Below are 22,337 nucleotides of genomic sequence, written 5' to 3'. Positions count from 1 at the left end.
ATTAACAATTAAGGCTAGCAAATGCCATATTGGGGGAAGCTCCATCAAATACCTGGGACACATGATTGGTAGTGGACATATTAAACCTTTATCAGTAAAAATTGAAGCAATTATTAATTGGCCTACCCCAACCACAAAGAAAAAAGTCAGAGCATTTTTAGGACTGGTGGGCTACTACAGAAAGTTTATTCCTAATTTCAGCGAGATAGCGGCACCTTTGTCCAGTTTGACTGGAAAGAAATTACCAGATCCAGTTGTTTGGACAGACAGTTGTCAAAAGGCGTTTGACATATTAAAGACAGCGCTAACATCCCAACCTGTGTTAGCCACGCCTGATTATAGCAAGGAATTCACCGTCTACACTGACGCTTCAAACACAGGCATTGGCGCAGTTTTATGCCAACCTGGAGCAGATGGCGAACACCATCCTATTGCGTTTCTTAGCAAGAAATTGTTGCCTAGAGAACATCATCTGTCCACCATAGAACGGGAGTGTTTGGCGATAATTTGGACTCTCCAACGTCTGAAACCGTATCTATTCGGACGACCCTTCGTGCTTTATACAGACCATTCACCTCTCCAGTGGCTGAGATCCATGAAAACCAACAGCAAATTGATGAGATGGGCGTTACTTCTGCAGGATTTTGACTTCATCGTCAAGCCGGTAAAAGGATCCATGAACATTGTGGCTGATGCATTGTCACGAAAGCCAGAGACTAATACGGACTAATGACTTTTCAAATCGATATTGCATGTCATTTGATCTGTATTCCATTGCATGTTGCATGATAAAGTTTACTGTTTTGATGTGGTTAAAAAAAAAAGGTAAGGAATAGTTAATGTAGATTCCAATGTATGTAGGTATTTTTAAATTGTGTTGTTTGATCAGGAGGTGACTTACATTAGGAAGTTCCCCTCCTGATTCAAACCTAAAAAGGGGGGAGGTATGTGGCGATCAGTTTAAAAATTAGCCAGGCTGTAGAGGGTTAACCCTGTTAGAACCCTAAGAACCCAAGGGGGAGGGCTCTGGGGGATTATAAAAACCCCAACCCTGGAGTCAGTTGTTGTTGTTGTTGAAGGGAGTTGTTGGTTGAAGTCAGTCAGGTTAGAGTTGGTGTGAAGAGAAGAGCTGGTTAATATTGAGGTGGTTATTAAACAGGGAGATAGACAGGATACAGTGTGATGAGAATAGTGATTGATAATATTAGTTATTGTTAGAGGTAATAGGCCGGTAACTGAGATTTAGAGGTATTAGGCCGGTATACCGGTAGGAACAATCTGTTATTTGAAACCGTTTAAGCTTGTACCGTAACCATCACGCATAAGAACATTCAAATAAACTATCTTGTTTTGTTTTAAGATATCCTGGTCTGAGGTGTGTGAGTGACTGAATGTATTGTTTGTCGTAGGCACATCACCAATAGACCGTTAAACGTCCGGGGGTGATGTGCAGGTCTGAGTGACCGCGACAGCCTCTATTTGCCCTTGTTTACCTTTCTTTTCTTGCATAACATGCCATTAATGCTTTATTAAGGAGGAGCCATTCGCTTAATCCAACTCTTCTCAGCTGACAGAATTCTATAAAGCAGTTTCCTGGAGAGCTCTGAACTTGAGCCTTGAAAAGCTGCAATACTCCAAGCTGTAGAAGTGACCTCTCTCTCTCTCCCACACTTTTTGTCTCTAAAAACGAAAGGTAGGTAAGTTTTGCTGTAAATAAAACTTTCCAGGTTAAAGCAGGACTACAAAATGACAAACAAGGAATTTACTCTTACTTGCATGAGTTCTGAGGGGCAACAAAGTATTTGCATGAAAACTCTTGTCACAATTCATATTCTTTTCTGGTGTCACACAGTGCAACATTTGTGCTCCCAGAGATTAATACTGTACTGTAGTTATTTTAAGGGGACTGAATGTGAACTCCCATCGTGCAAGTGGAACCCTGCTCATTCGGCATGGGATAAAACCCTTAATTTATATACAGTATTGGAAAATCAAATGGAGTATTTTTCTTGTTACTATTTTATACATATGTTTTCCACCAAACGATTATTGCATTTCTTAGCGATAAAATACAAGATGTATAAAGAAAATTAAAGTGATCTTCAGGTTTAATGGCACTTTATTTCTTTATCACTTTTAAGCAATGGATTTTATTTTTATTTAAATGTTTATAAAACACCCATTCATCTATAATATCACAAGGTGGTGTATCTCACTTTGGTGCATTATATTATATATTATGGCTTGAAATGCTCCAACAGGTATTAAAAAAACAAGTAACACACTGGAGACAACTTTGGTTTCCTCAGCACCCAATGGAGCCTTGAACTTTCTCCCATAACAATTGCCCACCTCCTCATGTCATCCACTGAGCCCATCCTTGCAAGTGCTTTCTGTGTCAGACACTACGTAGGAGGAGAGGATTTGGTGCGGGGGAGAGACAAAAAAGAAAGGGCTATTTTGGCAGTGGTTTCTCAGTACTGGAATGTCTGCCCCAATACAGCCCATTGTATGTGTAGTCTAAGGTTACCAGATTTTTTTCAATGAATCTGGGGACACTTTTCAACTTCAGTAGGAATGATAGGATTTTGTCAGGGGACTGATTGATAAATCCAGGGATTGCCCCCGGGAAACGTGGACGTCTGTTAACCTTAGTGTAGTCAACTCTCTGTATTATCATAGATGAAGCTGAGGCCAGCATCCCCTCCATGGAACGTGCTTGGCCACCACAATTCAGCAGCAGTTGCAGCCAGAGCTGGCAATGGAAGCCAAATGGGCAGTGAGCAACAGCTTTCTCTTTGCCACCCCATCTATCCTTCCCCTCTTCGACATCCATTCCTCCTCAAACATACAGAGAGCCATGTGTCCCATTCATCCAGAATCCACTCATTTTGCAAATGCACATGCATGCGCTGTCTGTCGAAGGGGGAGTAGAACAGAAATGAATTTCTCAAACAACCCCAGGAACAGTCAAGGGGCTAACACGGAATGAAAACTAGTTTGGCCCCGGCAGGCAAGAAAACATGTCATCCCAATTTCTTGAAGCTGATCAAGCACCGAGCAGGAATTGGCAAGAGTTCCCAACAAACTTGTGTCTTTCATTTCCCCTGGATCCATTTACAGGGGGCAGGTTTTTTTGCTTCCTTCCCACCTCCCCTAAGTACAGTAATGAGTGTCAGGATGGCAGCACTGACCAAACTATGATGCCAGGCAGCATAAAATGAGGCCAAGGGCTGCTATTTTGCATGCTGCACACATGCACCTGAGAAACAACTGTGTCAGGGTGAAAGAGAAAAGGCTTATAGTGCAGGGCAAAGCCAGCACAGTAGCAAGGTGGGTTGTCCCTGGAGAGGGGCTCTCTCAGGAATGAGGAAGAACTATAGGGCAGCGGGAGGACATGTCAGTCTAACAAAAAAATAGTGAAAGGGCTGGGGGAGTTGAAAGCAGCACTATTTTTAAAAACAGAAATAAACCGAGAGAAAGAATGCTTTTTTAGCCTCAATGATGAGCCAAGTCTCTGTTCTGTAAATGATGGACCTTTATGTCCCTCACCTGTGATGGAAGCGATGCATGGGATTCTGCTATGAGATCTACAAAAGGAGTAGGATGTCACAAAATGACACCTCTATTTCTTTGTGATTTCCTGTTGTTGCATAATAGAGGGAACTGTTCTCTTCTCTTTATTCTTAGGCAGGCAATGGAACCAGACGAGAAATACCTTTTCACATACAAAGGATTTTATTTCCAGCCTTATTTGACTTCAGCGGAGCACTTAGATACCCTGGAGGATTTTGAAATAAGAGACAGTGATGTATTATTAGTCACTTATCCAAAGTCAGGTAAGTGTCTATTTTCATAGGAAGAACCATGATTCTTATTCAACCATGATGGATACCCACATAAATCTACATTGCATCTGTATTGTCCTAAAGCAAGTCTAAAACCACATGCAAAATTGAGGTCAATATGGGTAGTATGGAACTTGCCTGGATACATAAAGGTGAACTGGTGCCATTATTGTTTTAAAGATGGAATAATATTTTTTTCCACCAGTGTTTGAGGTTTTGAAAACAACATACGGTAAATACATATCCACAACATTCAATTTTGGTTGCTAGGGGTTTATTGTATTCATCGACTTTCAGGATTTTGTATGTGGTTGTAAAATGGTGTTTGTAAAGTTCTGTTCTTAAAAACCTTTTATCTAGTGACTCTTTATTTCAGCATTTATCTGCCACAGCTTTGCCAATAACATGGAGCCATATCCAATGCAGTTGTGCCCCACATGGAATAACCTCCGCTCCCACCCCAGAACTTCCTTCACTCTTCTCTCCCCTTGTGTCCCCAGTGTTCCCCAAATCTACTTTGAGGGGTTGGCAGGGTGGAGAAGACCCAATAACAGGGAGGGAGAGAGGGGATGTTCTGCATTGTATAGGCATTTAGGGCTTGAGTGACATGAAGAAAGGCTTCTGCAACTTTATTTTGCCTTTTATGTTTGTCTCACTGGCCATTTGCCAACATTCCTGTCTGCCAATCATTTGTGTATCAATTATTCAAAATATTTAACAATATACTGCAGAAATGTCAACATTTTCCCCATTCTGCTAGATGGTAGTCTCGGAATTTCTTCCCAGGTGTCCAAATTTCAGCCAGTGTGGTGTAGTGGTTAAGAGCGATAGACTCGTAATCTGGTGAACTGGGTTCGTGTCTCCGCTCCTCCACATGCAGCTGCTGGGTGACCTTGGGCTAGTCACACTTCTCTGAAGTCTCTCAGCCCCACTCACCTCACAGACTGTTTGTTGTGGGGAGGAAGGGAAAGGAGAATGTTAGCCGCTTTGAGACTCCTTCGGGTAGTGATAAAGTGGGATATCAAATCCAAACTCCTCCTCCTCCTCTTCTTCTCACTGGCCATTTGTCAACATTCCTGTTTCTAGAGTACATTGATAAAAATTTATACTTTGAATCTGCTGAATCAAAGTACTTTGGAGACAGACAACTTTTTTTAATCCCTGGATTATCATAGCTGCCAAGTTATCCCTTTTTTTAAGGGATTTTCTTTTATGCTAAATAGGCTTCCTCGCGAGAAAAGGGAAAACTTGGCAGCTATGCCTGGATTTTGACTCTCATTTGTATAATGTGCTAGGAAGAATCTGGAATAGAGCTTTTGGTAGCTTTCTGAGCAATAAAGGAATTAATTTGCAAATATTGTTCTGTCTTCCCAAATCCTCAAATTCCATGAGGATGCGAACTCTAGATGAACTCATTACTCATCCACAATGGACAGGAAGCCTTGGTCAATCTACCTCATTCACTCATTGCTGCCCCTATTTCAGTGGTGGTCTGTGTGATACCAAAATATGGTACCCCCTACCTCTCACCTTCTATTTTACATCATAGCGGTGGCAACCCATGCAGCCAGGTCCCTAAATCTGCCTCTGCTTGCTGTGTTTCCCATGATTCCCTTCCTCTCCCTCATTTCTTATCTCTAACAGTGTTGCAATTCAGACAGTAAGCTCTGAATAGCTCTTAAATAGGCTTATTCTTTTTTATAGGCACAGTATGGACTGTAAATATTTTGAGCTTGATTTACCATGAAGGTCATCGAAATGGAATGGAGCACGTGAACTTAGTAGACAGGGTTGTGTCTCTGGAGTACAATATCCGCAATGTGGATTACGTCAGTTGTCCATCACCTCGCCTCCTTGCTTCCCATCTACCCTACTATTTAGTACCCAAGGGATTAAGGAACAAAAGAGCAAAAGTAGGTTATGCCACATTTATTATTTGATCAATTAAAACATCTGTAGCCACCTCATGAGAAGAGAAGAATCCTTGGAAAAGACCCCGATGTTGGGAAAGATTGAGGGCACTAGGAGAAGGGGACGACAGAGGACGAGATGGTTGGACAGTGTTCTCGAAGCTACGAACATGAGTTTGACCAAACTGCGGGAGGCAGTGCAGGACAGGAGTGCCTGGCGTGCTCTGGTCCATGGGGTCACGAAGAGTCGGACACGACTAAACGACTAAACAACAACAATTGTCTTATTTAAATTAACATCTCAGTTTCTGTTAATATTTCTCAGTTTCTGAGGGCAGTTCATTCAGCTGCAATTCCATTGTCCATATGAATGAATAATGCTTTGCGCACCCTGAATAATTCCCATGACTCCTACACAGCAAAGATTTTATGCTCCATCATAGTAAAAGTCTTGTTGGAGGGTGCCATCCAACACTCTTAATAAGAATAAGCTCATTCAACACCATAGGATTGCACTGTGTGTGTGACATGCATGTTGGAAAAGAGTGTGAGTCTACCAGGGCTATAAAGCAACTAGGAAGCACCAAGAATGTACAAGAATAGATATCTGAGATCCATCCATTTATTCTTTTATGCATACATACCCCATATTTCACAGCCACAGAAATAACTACAGGAACCAAACAAAATAGACAGTAGAAACAGTAAGATCAGCAATAGAATAGAATTTGTTGTTATTCCTGCAGGTTATTTATGTGGTCCGAAACCCAAAGGACGTCTTGGTTTCCTATTACCATTTCTCCAAAGCTGCAGTCACGTTAGAAGAAGTAGAAGATTTTGGAATTTTCATGGAGAGGTTTTTGGCTGGAAAGGGTAAGGATGATTTGCAACTCTAAAATGAATCACTTTTGTCCCTTCATCTTTATCCTCCTTTGACAACAGATTAAAGAAATTCTCTGTGTGGTAAGGAAAGGTTTCAGAGTGCCACATCTGATGCCATGTCCTAACATATTTTCCACATCCATCCTGACAGACCCTGTCTCCCTAGCTTCTCCTGGGGAGGAAAAAAACCTTAAACATGTAGCGGAATTCAGCAGAGTATAGACCAGAGGCAATATTTCATCCAGCAGAGCTTTTGCTGAAGGCAAATGAGCATAATGGTCATCAAATCCAATATATTCAGGATCAGCACAGTCCATTAAAAATCCAGTTGCAGCACTTACAAAACTTACAAACTTATAACATGGCTAAAACTTAACATTAAGCTTCCTATGTACGGACACTCCACACCTGAAGGAAGAGAGACAGAAAGAGAAAGTAAACCCCAGGCTCCATCTGGCCGATATTTATAGCCAGCATGTCATGGTCCAGTCGGCGGGCGGTTGAAGCCCTGACTGAGGACGTCAGGACCAGAGGCAAGATGGTGGTGTAGAAGCAGGAACAGGTGCAGGGTTTATGGGAATGTTAGGGATGTGGATTAGGATATATTATTAGATAGATCCTATCCAAGCTTGTGTTGGCAAGCTTCCAATATCAGCAGAGTGACATTCCCCTTTTGTGCGCAGCAAAGCATGTGCGTTAGATTCGCTAGAATCTCTATAACAATATTACACTTTATAGTTCAATATTACACTTCCTGGCAAAGGTCCCCTTTGTCCCTCTTAAAAGAAATACACAACACAGTGTTTATAAAATAAGATAGAGTTTACTTACAGTTCCATCCTGAGTTACAGCATAATCTCAGAAAGGCAGGCTTGCTTAGAAAAGTTACAAGTATATATATATCTAGAGACTACTTAGTAAAGTAAGACTCCATTTGGTCTCACTCTTGGCTGCAGGCCTAGAGTGAGAACCATGCTAACTAGAGATTCTCTGGAGATGTGTCCTCATCGAAGGAGGAAGTAGCTAAGAGAGCGAGTGATTGCAGGCTAGGGCTTTTGTCCCACCTAATCTCTTCAGCATATCTGAAGGACTCTCTCCTGCTGTGAGTGCCCACAGGCCCTGTCCCTGCCTCTTTCCACCTGGTCTAGGGCGGGGCCTGGAAGGCCTCATAAAGGACTGCTGCCGCTGCTCTGCTGCTGGTGCTGCCCAGGACTCTCTCCTGCTGTGAGTGCCCACAGGCCCTGTCCCTGCCTCCTTCCACCTGGTTTAGGGCGGGGCCTGGAAGGCCTCATAAAGGACTGCTGCCGCTGCTCTGCTGCTGGTGCTGCCCAGGACTCTCTCCTGCTGTGAGTGCCCACAGGCCCTGTCCCTGCCTCTTTCCACCTGGTCTAGGGCGGGGCCTGGAAGGCCTCATAAAGGACTGCTGCCACTGCTCTGCTGCTGGTGCTGCCCAGGACTCTCTCCTGCTGTGAGTGCCCACAGGCCCTGTCCCTACCTCTCTCCACCTGGTTTAGGGCGGGGCCTGGAAGGCCTCATAAAGGACTGCTGCCGCTGCTCTGCTGCTGGTGCTGCCCAGGACTCTCTCCTGCTGTGAGTGCCCACAGGCCCTGTCCCTGCCTCCTTCCACCTGGTCTAGGGCGGGGCCTGGAAGGCCTCATAAAGGACTGCTGCCGCTGCTCTGCTGCTGGTGCTGCCCAGGACTCTCTCCTGCTGTGAGTGCCCACAGGCCCTGTCCCTGCCTCCTTCCACCTGGTCTAGGGCGGGGCCTGGAAGGCCTCATAAAGGACTGCTGCCGCTGCTCTGCTGCTGGTGCTGCCCAGGACTCTCTCCTGCTGTGAGTGCCCACAGGCCCTGTCCCTGCCTCCTTCCACCTGGTTTAGGGCGGGGCCTGGAAGGCCTCATAAAGGACTGCTGCCGCCGCTCTGCTACTGGTGCTGCCCAGGGGAACTTGAAACAGCACAGAGTCCTTTTTAAAATGCTTTTTAAAGAATTTTTAATGTTTTTATCTTCTTTGGGGTGGTAGGTGGGAGGGATTTTTAGTTGGGTGTGGGAATCTGTTAAATTTTAGTGTATTTGTAATTTTTATTGTTTTTGGTTTTATTGTTTTATTGTGTTTGGGGTGGTAGGTGGGAGGGATTTTTAGTTGGGGGTGGGAATCTGTTAAATTTTAGTGTATTTGTAATTTTTATTGTTTTTGGTTTTATTGTTTTATTGTCTTTTTTGTGTTCTTCTTTTGTTGAGTTCTTTGCTGTTTTTTACAGAGGTTTTATTTTGTTTTTAAGGGGAGGGGTCAGGGCTGCCCGGGAGGGGGTCCCAGCAAGCAAAATGGCTGGGGCAGATTCCACAGGGGTGTGTGCACTGGAACAACCGATCTCAGTGGTCACGGGTAGGAGGAGGAGTTACGCTAAGACCAGACCATGTCATTACCGAGGAGGCAGACTTAGTCGTTGTCTGAGGACTATCCCTGCCTCCAGGTCTGGTCCTGACCGGACGGATATTGGAATCAGCAAGGGATACCCACATGACCTGAAGGTGCTGCTGTGCAATGCCAGGTCGATGATGAATAAGACCACCGCCATTCACGACCTGATTGTGGATGGAGGATTTGACCTGGCATGTGTGACAGAGACCTGGTTGGAGGAAGCCGATGGGCCCGTTCTTGGCGCTGCTTGCCCACCAGGTTTCTCTTATGCACAGCAACCCAGGCCATCTGGGCGGGGAGGGGGGGTTGCAGTGATTTTTAGGAAGTCATTAGTTTGCACCAGGCGTCCTATTGGGAAGACCCAGTTCTCTGAGTGCATGTTCTGGAAGTTGGGCAATAGAGGCAGTACAGGATTCCTTTTGGTGTACCGACCTCCCCGCTGCACCAAGGATTCCCTGCCCGAGCTGCTTCAGGTCGTGTCGGATGTGCTCCTGGAGACACCTAGCTTGGTTGTCTTAGGGGATTTTAACATCCATGCCGATACGACCTTACAAGGAGCCGCTCGGGACTTCGTGGAAAGCATGGCCACCATGGGGCTGTCCCTGAATAAGTCTGGCCCAACTCATAGCCGCGGACATGCCTTGGACTTGGTGTTTACCTCTATGGATGTTGGTGATCTGACATTAAGTAAAAGCGAAACAAAAGAAGTGCCATGGTCAGATCACTTTCTGGTGCAACTGGACTTCTCCGCAACCCTTTCCCTCTGCAGGGAGGTGGGACCGATTCGGATGGTCCGCCCCCGCTACTTAATGGATCCAATTGGCTTCCAAAGAGTGGTAGGGGATGTTTTATCCCATGTCGATGGCCTTTCAGCTGATTCCCTGGTGGCCCGCTGGAATGCGGAGTTAACCAGCGCTATTGACTGTCTGGCTCCGAAGCGCCCTCTCAGATTGCATGGAGCCCGGACAGCCCCGTGGTTTTCCCCGGCGCTGAGGGCAATGAAACAGTCGTTGAGACGGCTAGAGCGCCGGTGGCGGAAAACTCATTTTGAATCAGACCGGACACGGGCTAGAGCTCAACTTCGAGCCTACCAAGTGGCAATGGCGACGGCGAAGAGGACCTTCTTCACCGTCTCCATCGCATCTGCAGAAAACAGCAGCAGGAGACTCTTCCAGGTGGTTCGCAATTTAGCGGAACCACCTGCTCCATCCGGGCCCAGTACGGGCCACATGATCTCCTGCAATGATTTTGCAAAGTTTTTTGCAGATAAAGTCGCTCAGATTCGGGAAGAGGTAGACTCCACCGTGGGAGCAGGGCCGGGGCGGGGGAGTGCTAGAGTCCTGTCTAGTCAAGTTTTGTGGGATCAATTTCAATCTGTTACCTCCGAGGATGTGGACAGGCTGCTTAGACGAATGAAACCAACCACCTGTCTCCTTGATCCTTGCCCATCCTGGCTTATAAAAGCTAGCCAGGAAGGGCTGGGCGATGGGCTTCGCGGGTTGGTAAATGCTTCTCTCCATGAGGGAGCCTTCCCAGACCCGCTGAAAGAGGCGGTTATTAAACCGCTTCTTAAAAAACCATCTTTAGATCCGGCCAATATGGCCAACTATCGCCCAGTCTCAAATCTTCCATTCTTGGGCAAGGTGATTGAGCGAGTGGTTGCGGAACAACTCCAGGCACGCCTGGAAGAAGCGGACCATTTGGATCCCTTCCAGTCAGGATTCAGGCCTCATCATGGGACTGAAACTGCCTTGGTCGCACTGGTCGATGATCTCCGGCGGGCTAGGGACAAAGGTAAGAGCTGTTTCCTTGTTCTGCTGGATCTCTCAGCGGCTTTTGACACCATCGACCATAACATCCTTCTGGACTGTCTAGAGGGCTTGGGAGCTGGGGGCACTGTCATGCAGTGGTTCCGCTCCTTCCTCCTGGGCCGTGTTCAGAAAGTGGTGGTGGGGGATGAGTGTTCAGACCCCTGGGCGCTCACTTGTGGGGTGCCTCAGGGTTCTGTCCTCTCCCCCATGCTTTTTAACATCTATATGCAGCCACTGGGAGAGATCATCAGGGGGTTTGGGCTGGGTGTCCATCAGTATGCTGATGATACCCAGCTCTACCTCTCTTTTAAATCAGAACCAGTGAAGGCGGTGAAGGTCCTGTGTGAGTGCTTGGAGGCGGTTGGAGGATGGATGGCGGCTAACAGATTGAGATTGAATCCTGACAAGACAGAAGTACTGTTTGTGGGGGACAGGAGGCGAGCGGGTGTGGAGGACTCCCTGGTCCTGAATGGGGTAACTGTGCCCCTGAAAGACCAGGTGCGCAGCCTGGGAGTCATTTTAGACTCACAGCTGTCCATGGAGGCACAGGTCAACTCCGTGTCCAGGGCAGCTGTTTATCAGCTCCATCTGGTACGCAGGCTGAGTCCCTACCTGCCCACTGACTGTCTCTCCAGAGTGGTGCATGCTCTAGTTATCTCTCGCTTGGACTACTGCAATGCGCTCTACGTGGGGCTACCTTTGAAGGTGACCCAGAAACTACAACTAATCCAGAATGCGGCAGCTAGACTGGTGACTGGGAGCGGCCGCCGAGATCACATAACACCGGTCCTAAAAGACCTACATTGGCTCCCAGTACGTTTCCGAGCACAATTCAAAGTGTTGGTGTTGACCTTTAAAGCCCTAAACGGCCTCGGTCCGGTATACCTGAAGGAGCGTCTCCACCCCCATCGTTCTGCCCGGACACTGAGGTCCAGCTCCGAGGGCCTTCTGGCGGTTCCCTCATTACGAGAAGCCAAGTTACAGGGAACCAGGCAGAGGGCCTTCTCGGTAGTGGCACCCACCCTGTGGAATGCCCTCCCACTAGAGGTCAAAGAGAACAATTACCAGACCTTTAGAAGGCATCTCAAGGCAGCCCTGTTTAGGGAAGCTTTTAATGTTTGATGGATTTCTGTATTTTAGAATTTCTGTGTTTTTTTTTGGAAGCCGCCCAGAGTGGCTGGGGGAACCCGGCCAGATGGGCGGGGTATAAATAATAAATTATTATTATTATTATTATTATCTGGAGGAACAGGAACTGACCTGTAGTCAGGTGTCCCTCCAGGTGAGTTCCTGTTAGTGGACACTCTAGGAACTGTTGTGACTTGTCTGCCCCAGTGTTCCATCCCACAAACCCCTTCTCAGGCAATTCACAACATTCATTACATACAAAACAAAACATAAGCAACTTTATTCAACCACCCAAGAGTCCCAGCTTGACACGCAGGTTCTGGAAACTCTGTCTTGGCAGGGGTTTTGTTAGGATGTCTGCTGTCATCTCTGAAGTGCAGCAGTATGACAGTTCGACAAGTCCATCTTGTATCATCTGGCGAACGTAGTGGTACCTGACCCCAATGTGCTTTGAGCGTGCTAGGAACTTCTCATTCTGTGCCAGCTTTAGACAGCTTTGGTTGTCCTCCAGCAGGCTTATAGGTTCCTTTCTCTCCACACCAAAGTCTGTTAGGAGTTGGTCCAGCCAGGAAATCTCTCTGCACGCTTCTGTAGCCGCAACATATTCCGATTCTGTAGACGATAAAGCTATACATTTCTGTTTATAACTGCCCCATGTGATAGCTCCGCCCCCATACATAAAGACATGCCCGCTTGTGGATTTATAATCAGAATTATCACCCGCCCAGTCAGCATCAGTGTACCCAATGAGCTTAGGGTCACTGACAGCTGGTAACTTTAATTTACAATCCATTGTACCCTTAAGATATCGAACCACCCTCTTCACACCAACCCAATCATGCTCAGTGGGACTACTCACTTTCCTGCTGAGAATCCCTACTGCATTGGCTAAATCAGGTCTGCACGTGGTAACTAAATACAAAAGTTTACCAATCGCTGAACGATACTCTGTGTTGTTTGGCAGCAGCTTCGAATCCTCTTGGTTCTTTAAGAAGTCTGTAGCCATCGGGGTGTCGACGGGTTTTGCATCCTGCAATTGCATACTCTCCAACAGTTCAATTATCTTTTGCTTCTGATTGAGTAGAAATGAACCATCCTGTTCTCTTTCCACTTGAATCCCGAGGTAATACTCAACTGGTCCTAATTCCTTCACTTGCACTTCCTTGTTGAGGTGCTGGACTACATTTTTATAATCCCTGTCATTTGACGTTGCGATTAAAAGGTCGTCAACGAAGGCAAGAATATAAGAAAATTGTCCATTACTCTGCTTAGTGTACAAACACTTGTCAGCTTCACCTTGCTTGTACCCAAGTTTCACCAGCATTCCATGCAATTTCAAGTTCCAGGCTCTGGCTGCTTGTTTTAAACCATACAGTCCCTTTTGAAGCTTGCAAACCAAATGTGCCTCATTTGGCTTTATAAAACCTTTAGGCTGCTTCATGTAAATTTCTTCAGAAATTTCCCCATGCAAAAACGCAGTAGCTATATCGATGTGTTTCACCTCCATCCCTTTAGATGCTGCGATGCTTAAAAGTAATCTTACGCTACTGTATCTTACTGTCGGTGCAAAGACTTGGTCATAGTCGTGGCCATATTGCTGTGAAAAACCTTGTGCCACTAGTCTTGCTTTGTAACGTTGCACCTCCCCTTCTGAACCCCTTTTAACCTTGAACACCCATTTGCTCCCAATTGCTTTCTTACCAGCAGGTAATTCTGTGAGTGTCCAGGTCTTGTTCTTGTGCAGTGCGTCAATCTCCTCCTGCGCGGCTTTCCTCCAGAGACTGGCTTCGGTGGCTGGCATCTGCTCTACCTCTTCCCAAGTGGAAGGTTCTGGTGGAGACGCCGACCCTGCAAAGTAGGACAGTCGTAGTGGCGGAACGCCCTTGTTGGTTCTGGATGAGCATCTGACCTCTGGTTGTGCAACCGCATCAGCATCCTCATCCTCCTCCAACGCTGGCATGTCCACGTACAGCTCCTCCTCTTCGTCTCTGGTGCCGCCAGGGGTCTGGACCTCTGCGTCTTCTGGGGTGTCGCCTGTAGGGGGTGTTGTGACACTAGAAGGTATATTAGTTCCTTGTGCTAAAGGAAAACTTATAAACTCTTCATCTGGTGACTCTCTAGAACAGTCAATAACAGTGTTCTTTGTATCAAACTTTCCTAGTTCATCAAAATGAACCACATGGTATGGGTCTGCTCTGCCACTCTTTGGATCTAGAACTCTATATCCCTTTCCTCCAGGAGCATATCCAACCAGGATACCTGCTTTTGCTCTGGAGTCAAGCTTGTGTCTGCGCTCTTTGGGCACGTGGTAATAACAGACACTTCCAAACACACGTATGTGCTGCAGACTTGGGACTCTCCCGTGCCAAAGTTCAAATGGTGTGCGTTCTGCACCCTTTGTAGGCAATCTGTTTTGCAGATAAATCGCCGTATTCGCCGCTTCAGCCCATAGCTTCTGCGACAAGTTGGCCTCTTTTAACATGCACCTTGTCATCTCCATAATAGACCTAAACTTTCTCTCAGCAATGGAGTTCTGTTGAGGCGTGTAAGCAACTGTAGTTACATGTGCTATGCCTTCTTGTGCCATGATGGCCTTCATCTGCCGTGAGCAAAACTCTCCACCATTATCCGAAATTAAGGTGGAAGGAGCTCTCTGGAATTTGTTCTTCACCATGTTTAAGTACAGTTTGAACAATTCCGGTGTCTGACTCTTTTCTTCTAGAAAATATCCAACACAATATCTTGAGAAGTCATCTATAAATATCAGAATGTACTTATTGTTTCCTAGGGAAGGTACATTCAGCGGACCACATAGGTCAGTATGAACAGTGTCCATGACTTTTGTGCTTCTCTTCTCTGTACAACGTGGGAAGGAAGGCTTGACTGCCTTTTCAGTTATGCAAGTTGTACAGTTTGGCATTGGTGTACTGCAATTCTTTACCTGTAGACCTTTTACCAGATTTTCCTTCTGCATTTTCAGGATAACGTTTGTGTCCCTGTGTCCAAGCCTTTTGTGCCAGAGTTCCAGATCTGGTTGATCCTTTTCGCTGGGTTGTGCAACCCTTGCAGAGTCATTCTCTGAAATATCAATCTCATACACATCATTGATTAGTTTGGCTTGAATAAACACTTCACCATCTTTTATCACATTGCATTGTCCATTTTTAAATATAATTTCACAACCTTTCTTGTCCAAGCTAGACACACTTATTAGATTACAGTTCAGCTTTGGTGCATACTTAACATTACTCACTGTAGTATCAAAAGACTCATTGTTCACTTTGAAATTCAAGTTCAAAGATCCTGCACCTATTGACTTTATAACATTTCCATCAGCAATTTCAATCTCAGACTGTTTATTATTGTCTATTTCATTGAAATATTCCCTTTTATAACAGAAGTGGCTGCTTGCTGCACTGTCCAGAAGCCACTTATTGCGCTTTCTTTCACAGCTCTGGAAAGCTACATTTCTTTCTTGCAATATCATTGCATGCCCATGACCCCCCTTCCTTTCGCCTTTGGGTGGAAAGGGGCGGGATTCATTCTTTGTAGATGCTCCATACTTGCGCTCAATATCCTTTAAGATTTGCGCTGCATCATCTCTGCTATTAATTGACGTTAGATGCTTATTGCGAAGTCCACTCAAAATTATGTGTCTGGCCTCGCTGTTCATGCGTTTCCAATTTGCTATCTTGGCTAAATCCTCTGCTGTTGTGCCAGTAGGCATAGGTTTTTCAATGGCATCCAAAACATTCCTTGCATCTAAAAATGCTATCAGGCGTTGTTTCCAAAATACATAATTGTCATCATCTAGAGCCATGAATCCTGGCTTAACTCCACTATCAAAATCTGCAAAAGCCATCTTGGAATCTCAAAATTCTAAAAATTTCTCAAAATTCAAAAATTTGCCAAAAATTCCAAAATAAAAATCTCTAAAAAATATCTCAAAATGCAAAATAATCTTCACTGCCTCTGAGTTCTCAGTGCTGTAAACTCTGAGGGAGGGGAGGGGTAGCTAATCCCCTAGGCACACTGGATAACAATAGACCATGTGCTTACCAGGAAGTTCTAACTGAAAAAATCCTACTCAGTTCAAAATCACAATCCAAAGCAATCCTTCAAAAATACACAAAAATACGCAGTCCTGGGCCGTAATAACCCTTTATGGGAATGTTAGGGATGTGGATTAGGATATATTATTAGATAGATCCTATCCAAGCTTGTGTTAGCAAGCTTCCAATATCAGCAGAGTGACATTCCCCTTTTGTGCGCAGCAAAGCATGTGCGTTAGATTCGCTAGAATCTCTATAACAATATTACACTTTATAGTTCAATATTACACTTCCTGGCAAAGGTCCCCTTTGTCCCTCTTAAAAGAAATACACAACACAGTGTTTATAAAATAAGATAGAGTTTACTTACAGTTCCATCCTGAGTTACAGCATAATCTCAGAAAGGCAGGCTTGCTTAGAAAAGTTACAAGTATATATATATCTAGAGACTACTTAGTAAAGTAAGACTCCATTTGGTCTCACTCTTGGCTGCAGGCCTAGAGTGAGAACCATGCTAACTAGAGATTCTCTGGAGATGTGTCCTCATCTAAGGAGGAAGTAGCTAAGAGAGCGAGTGATTGCAGGCTAGGGCTTTTGTCCCACCTAATCTCTTCAGCATATCTGGAGGAACAGGAACTGACCTGTAGTCAGGTGTCCCTCCAGGTGAGTTCCTGTTAGTGGACACTCTAGGAACTGTTGTGACTTGTCTGCCCCAGTGTTCCATCCCACAGGGTTGAGGGTCCAGCAGCAGGCAGTCGCAGGGTCAAGGAACAAGGCAGAGGCGAAGGTCTGGGAGTCAAGGAGCAAGGCGTCGGCAAGGCAAAGGTCCAAGGGTCAAGGATCAAGGCGTCGGCAAGGCAGAGGTCCAAGGGTCGAGGATCAAGGCGTCGGCAAAGCAAGAGTCCAAGGGTTGAGGATCAAGGCGTCGGCAAGGCAAGGGTCCAAGGAGCAAGAGGCCAGAGGCAACCAGGCAGGGATAGCGTTGCTGTGGCAAAGAGCTGAAGGGAAATGCTGAGCTTTTATCCCTCCTAGCTCCTACCACCAGGTGCAGTGAGGTATCAAGTGGCCTCACCTGAGTGACCACTCCTTGCCTCTCCAGCACAAGCTGAGGTCTTCACCTTTGTGGCCACTCCTTGCTTCTCCAGCACAAGCTAAGGCAGGCCCCAGTCCTGCAAAGCGCTACAGGCCCCAGAGCCTGACTCCTGCCCATAATCCTGACACAGCATGACCTTGCAGAATAGAGATAAGGGAACCAGTTCAAACCAGCCTGTACTCTGAAAACAATCATAAGGCTTCTGCCTGCTTTAGGAAGTTTCCAGAAGCTTCCAGAATCCTCTTATATTAATCAGAACAGGAAAGAATAGAAAAGACCTCAGAACATCAGATCAATACTTTCTGCACTAAGAAATGCAAAGCGCACATCCATCTCAAAGTGTCTCCCAACTGAGACTCCAACTACTCTGTACACCATTTTATGCTACTGCTGACTGGTGTCCATTGAGGCAGAAGGTAGGGAATAGGTCTGGCCAACTCCCAAAGCAAATCAGACTGATTTGTATATTGCCTTCAATGTGCTGAATCACCTACAAATCATTACAGGGTGGCACACCTAATCCTTAATCAAGTGTAGAGATTTGTGTTGAATTGTAACTCAGAAACCCAGACAGGGTCTCCCAAATGTTGCAAGTATTAACTGCCACACCATTTATGGAAAATGCCAGAGTGGGAAGGTAGGGAGCTGGAGGAAGGCTATCACTGATCTCAGCCCACGCCCCACTCTCCCATCACATTGCTTGGAAGCACTGCGGGCAGCCTTAAAAGGCAGAACTCTTCTGCAAATTCTTTCTCCGAGAAAGTGTTTGGTAAGGATGGGTGGTATTAGTTCAGCTTCTGTTTAATGGTTTGTAACCACTGCTGGTTCTTAAATTGATTCCTTTAATTTTTCAAAATGGAGTTTATATGTTTCTACTGCTCCTTTCATAATGTTTTCAAAAAATAATCAGATGTACATTTAATGCCAAATCAACTTCTCTCCAATCAGTACTTGCAAGTTTATGGCTGGACCATGTGGAAGGCTGGTTCTCTCACAGGGATGACTTCAATATTCTGCTTCTTACCTATGAAGAAATGAAGAAGGTAAGTTATCAAAATGCTATCCAATCCAGTCCAATATTAACAACCATCAAAACTCACCTCAAAAGAACTAGTGGCCCATGGACTCAAGAGCAGCTTTTCAGACCCCAGACTGTGAATAATGCACTTTAACCATTTCCCCTGAGGGATTATGGGGCTATAAATAAAATGTCATGGTTCCAAGCAAGAAATGTCATTTCTCAGGCCCTCTGATGCTGAGGAGAGATGTCACAGAACCTACCTTGTTTCTGCAACTGGGGCATTTATTTATTTACTTGTGGACTCAGTTGAAAGAGCTGCCCCAGAATATAATGCTGGCCTCATGGAATAAAAGCAACCTGAAAATATAATATAATGCAATGGCAATTGTTACGAACTAGGCAAATAAAGATGCAGGCTGCTTGTTTTCCCTGCTTGTTATCCTGCCTATTCCGTGAGTTTTAGTCACTAGGCTGTTGTGCCTCTCAATTGTGGATGGCCTGACATCAAAACTATTTCCTATTTCAGGATCTAAGAAGCTGTGTATTGAAATTATGCAACTTCCTGGGAAAGAGACTGACAGAAAAGGAGGTGGATGCTGTTGTGGAACAGGCTACATTTAATAAAATGAAAGCAGATCCCAGGGCAAACTTTGAGTTCATGCCACCGGATATCATGGACCACAGCAAAGGACATTTTCTTCGCAAAGGTAAGTTAATGGTAGAAAAAACTGACTTGGTGTTGCTTGCAGAATCTCCAGCAGATTCACCTGATAATTACACTGAAATGTGATAGATACCAAGTAATGGTGATTTCATTTTTCCAGTCTTCATGAAACTCTTAGTTTCTGTTATTTCTTAACTTTAGAGTTCTTCTATTATGACTTTCCCTGTTGTTGTTTTTCCTTGTTCTAATTATGTACTGTATATTTGAGAGTGGCATAGTTGTCTTTCCAATCTGGAATGTAGAAACTTTTTCACACGGAGGCCCATATTCCAAACTAGAGATGGAATATATCTGGAGTTATGGATATTTATTTGACCACCACAATGCACTTTCTTTCTGTCTGCCTCCTGGCCCAGGCACTATTGGAGACTGGAAGAACACGATGACAGTCGCACAAAATGAAAGGTTTGACAGTGTTTTTAAGGAGAGAATGGAAAAGTTGCCCATCAAGTTCTGCTGGGACATCAACGATGAATTATGAGTCTGCCTTCAGCTTGGAAGGAGGAAATAAAGTGGACTGTATGCATTTAATCCAGACCTATTTGTAAGATTCAGCAAAAAAAACAACTCTCATGTGCCTTAATGGCATCCTAATGTTTGAATATGTGCAATAATATTTTTTTAAACACCACAATACAATTACATTTGTACTGTCCACTTCTTCTGTTTCTACATTCCAGCATGCCCTAATTTCTGACTCCATGTGCAAAAGTTAAGGAATCCCAAACAAACTATTGGGATTTGTAATTGTATTTTAATTTGGCACTGTTATAACTGAAGCTACCATTGGATTATTGTGATTGAAAATTAATAAAAAATTATTGTCAAAAACCCCCAAACTGACTAACTACTGGTGACCCAGATGGCAATGTAAATCATCTGACTCATTCACTTCATCTCTTTATTGTGGGTGGAATTCAACACTCTTCCAATTGTTCCATCATGGCAAAGATTTCAATCTGCCAGATGGCACAATCCCCCCTCACCTTCCTTACCCTCTGCACCATTTTGGGGTTCTCCTGACCCCAAAAGAGTCAATTTTGGGGGTGGGGAATATGCAGAGAGGAAAAGTGGGAAAACTGGACAGTGTATGCTTGATGCCCATAGCAATCTCCTTCAAGGGTCAGATTGTAAAGGGGGAATTTCCAGTGGGATCATGGAGCAGAGAGAAAGGGTTAAAACAAATTTGGGGGGATGGAGGAGTTGAAATGACAACCCCAAGAAGCGTCTGAACCCAGGGAGAAGACCAGTAGTCTAGAGCAGGCACGTGCAACAGGTAGATCGTGATCTACCGGTAGATCACTGGGTGTCTGTGGTAGATCACTGGTAGATCACTGGCTCCCCCCAAAGCAGCTCAACAACTTTGCCTCCCTTTTAAAAAAAGCTCAACATTTTTGCCCTGCACCCCCCAAAATGTGGCTTTCCTCCTCCCTAAAAGAAGCTCAATAACTTTGACCTGAACCCCCAGAAAGGGGGTAGATCACTGCCAGTTTTTAACTGTGTGAGTAGATCGCAGACTCTTGGGAGCTGGCCACCCCTGGTCTAGTAGTGCTTTTCTATGGCACCTGGTGGTGTAGATTTGTTCTAAGGTGGAGAGTGAGCAGCCAATAATGCTCTCTGCTGCTTTAATAATTCTGCACAGCCCTGCTCTATCCTGAGAAGTACAGCTTCCGTACCACACACATAAACCATACGTGAGCACGCTCTGTATGGCACAGTGATAGAAGGCAAGCGACAGCTTTTGTGGAAGATGGGTTTTCCTTAAAAATAGGTGTATAGACAAGCTTTCAGTTAACAAAAACAGTTACTGGTATCACAGATGAAATGCAAAATAAAACCCAGCGTCAGCCAGAACAATAAAAGCCAGCAGAAGGATCATATCAGTAGAGTCATCTTAAATGACTTGCTGGAGGGTTGGAGGAAATAAAAAGTTATTTGCTTGATACCACAAATATACGATGGTGCTACTCAAGCCTCCATAAGGTGCTGCTGGAATTGAAAAGTCCTCCCTGGCCACCTCCAGTGTAACTTCAAGGTGGTAGGAGACTTGAAGAAGGGCCTCTGATAGTGATTGTAGCACGTGGACAGGGTCCTGTAGAAGGTGGCAGTTCTTGGGTTAACCCAGATCTCAAGCCCTTTAGAACTTTAAAGGTAAGCACAATATCAGAAATTGACTGCTTACACCCAGATCTGAGGTACATTTACTGAGAAGTCCCACTAGTTTAAGGGGGATTACTCTCATGTAAGTGAACAGGAGGTGATACATTGCCTTAGGCTACATTCCTATTCACATTTATCTGGGAGTGAGCTCCATTCAAAACATATGTGAATGACTTCTGAGTGGACACAAATAGGATTGCTCTGTTTGTCATTTTAGGAACAGTAGCAAGGAGTGGCTACCACAAGGAGTAGGAAAACAATAATCTGGCTATCTTCTCCACCTGTAAGAATTTTGTGGAGGATGGCATAGCTGCTGCGGTTTATATTCTCTGTTGACTTGCTTCAGCTTGTTGTTCTCTGTCTCCTGGCAAAAACATGAATGAAATGCTACCTCGGTGTTTCCTGGTGTAAAACAGATGTGTGCATCACATGTACCTCTTTTTATGCACGTTACCTCATTTGTATTACCCCATTTGTATTTAAAATGTATACTCTCCGGGCCCAATAGCCACTTAAATTAGCAGCTGCCACTTTGGCGTGTCTCAGAATACCTTTAAATTACGTCTTTCTAAGGGACCATGGAGTGTTAATGCGGTGACTGTTCAGATGGCTACGTCTGTAATTGCTTTAAGATGATGGGAAACCTGACACATGATGGCAATTATCCACTTGTGGGTTGATGACGGGTGCCGACTAATAAATTAAATGGAATGACCATGGACAGACGCACCCTCCATTCCTCATGCCTGTTACCTGTGACAAAATGACAAGGCTTCTTGTTCTCTGGTCGGCGAAGACAAACAGCCCGGTGCCTTGTGCAACAATCGCTTGTGTTTCCTGGGTAAAACAGCATCCTTCTCTTGGGAGCCTCAGGTTCTACTTCTCAGGCTACCCCACCTACACCTCTTGTTGGGTCCAAAAAAGGCCTATACAGTAGTCACATGTAAGAAGGCACTGATCTGCTATTCTCCACCTTCTGAACCCCTGCTGCTTAAATCTACTGCCAAGATAGATAGAATTTGCTGCCAAGGAGTGTGGTGGAGTCTCCTTCTTTGGAGGTCTTTAAGCGGAGGCTTGACAGCCATCTGTCAGGAATGCTTTGATGGTGTTTCCTGCTTGGCAGGGGGTTGGACTGGATGGCCCTTGTGCTCTCTTCCAACACTATGATTCTATGATTCTATAATTCTACTTCCCTTCCTTTTGTTTTGCCTTGACCAATAGCTGTGTGCCTCAGAACAGTTGGGGCCCAAAGACCTGGCTACCTTCTCCACCTGTAATCATTTCTC

The 22,337-nt window shown here is 45.1% G+C and overlaps 1 protein-coding gene across 2 annotated transcripts; it reads left to right on the top strand.

The window, feature by feature from the left end:
* The first annotated feature begins 1,631 nt into the window (after positions 1–1,631).
* Positions 1,632–21,064, top strand: LOC118075411 (amine sulfotransferase-like). 2 transcript variants are annotated; one of them, XM_060273470.1, is made up of 7 exons: positions 1,632–1,693; positions 3,691–3,839; positions 5,553–5,761; positions 6,505–6,631; positions 18,095–18,189; positions 18,694–18,874; positions 19,248–21,064. In XM_060273470.1, the coding sequence occupies exons 2-7, from the start codon at positions 3,698–3,700 to the stop codon at positions 19,370–19,372; spliced, it is 879 nt and encodes a 292-aa protein (XP_060129453.1). In that variant the 5' UTR covers positions 1,632–1,693; positions 3,691–3,697; the 3' UTR covers positions 19,373–21,064. The 2 variants fall into 2 exon arrangements, with proteins under 2 accessions (XP_060129453.1, XP_060129452.1); XM_060273469.1 differs by lacking the exon at positions 1,632–1,693 and having other exon boundaries at positions 3,384–3,839.
* Positions 21,065–22,337: the final 1,273 nt, after the last annotated feature.

This window comes from Zootoca vivipara, chromosome 1 (assembly GCF_963506605.1).
Source record: "Zootoca vivipara chromosome 1, rZooViv1.1, whole genome shotgun sequence".
NCBI lineage: Eukaryota > Metazoa > Chordata > Lepidosauria > Squamata > Lacertidae > Zootoca > Zootoca vivipara.
This window is presented reverse-complemented; position numbering and strand designations above follow the sequence as displayed.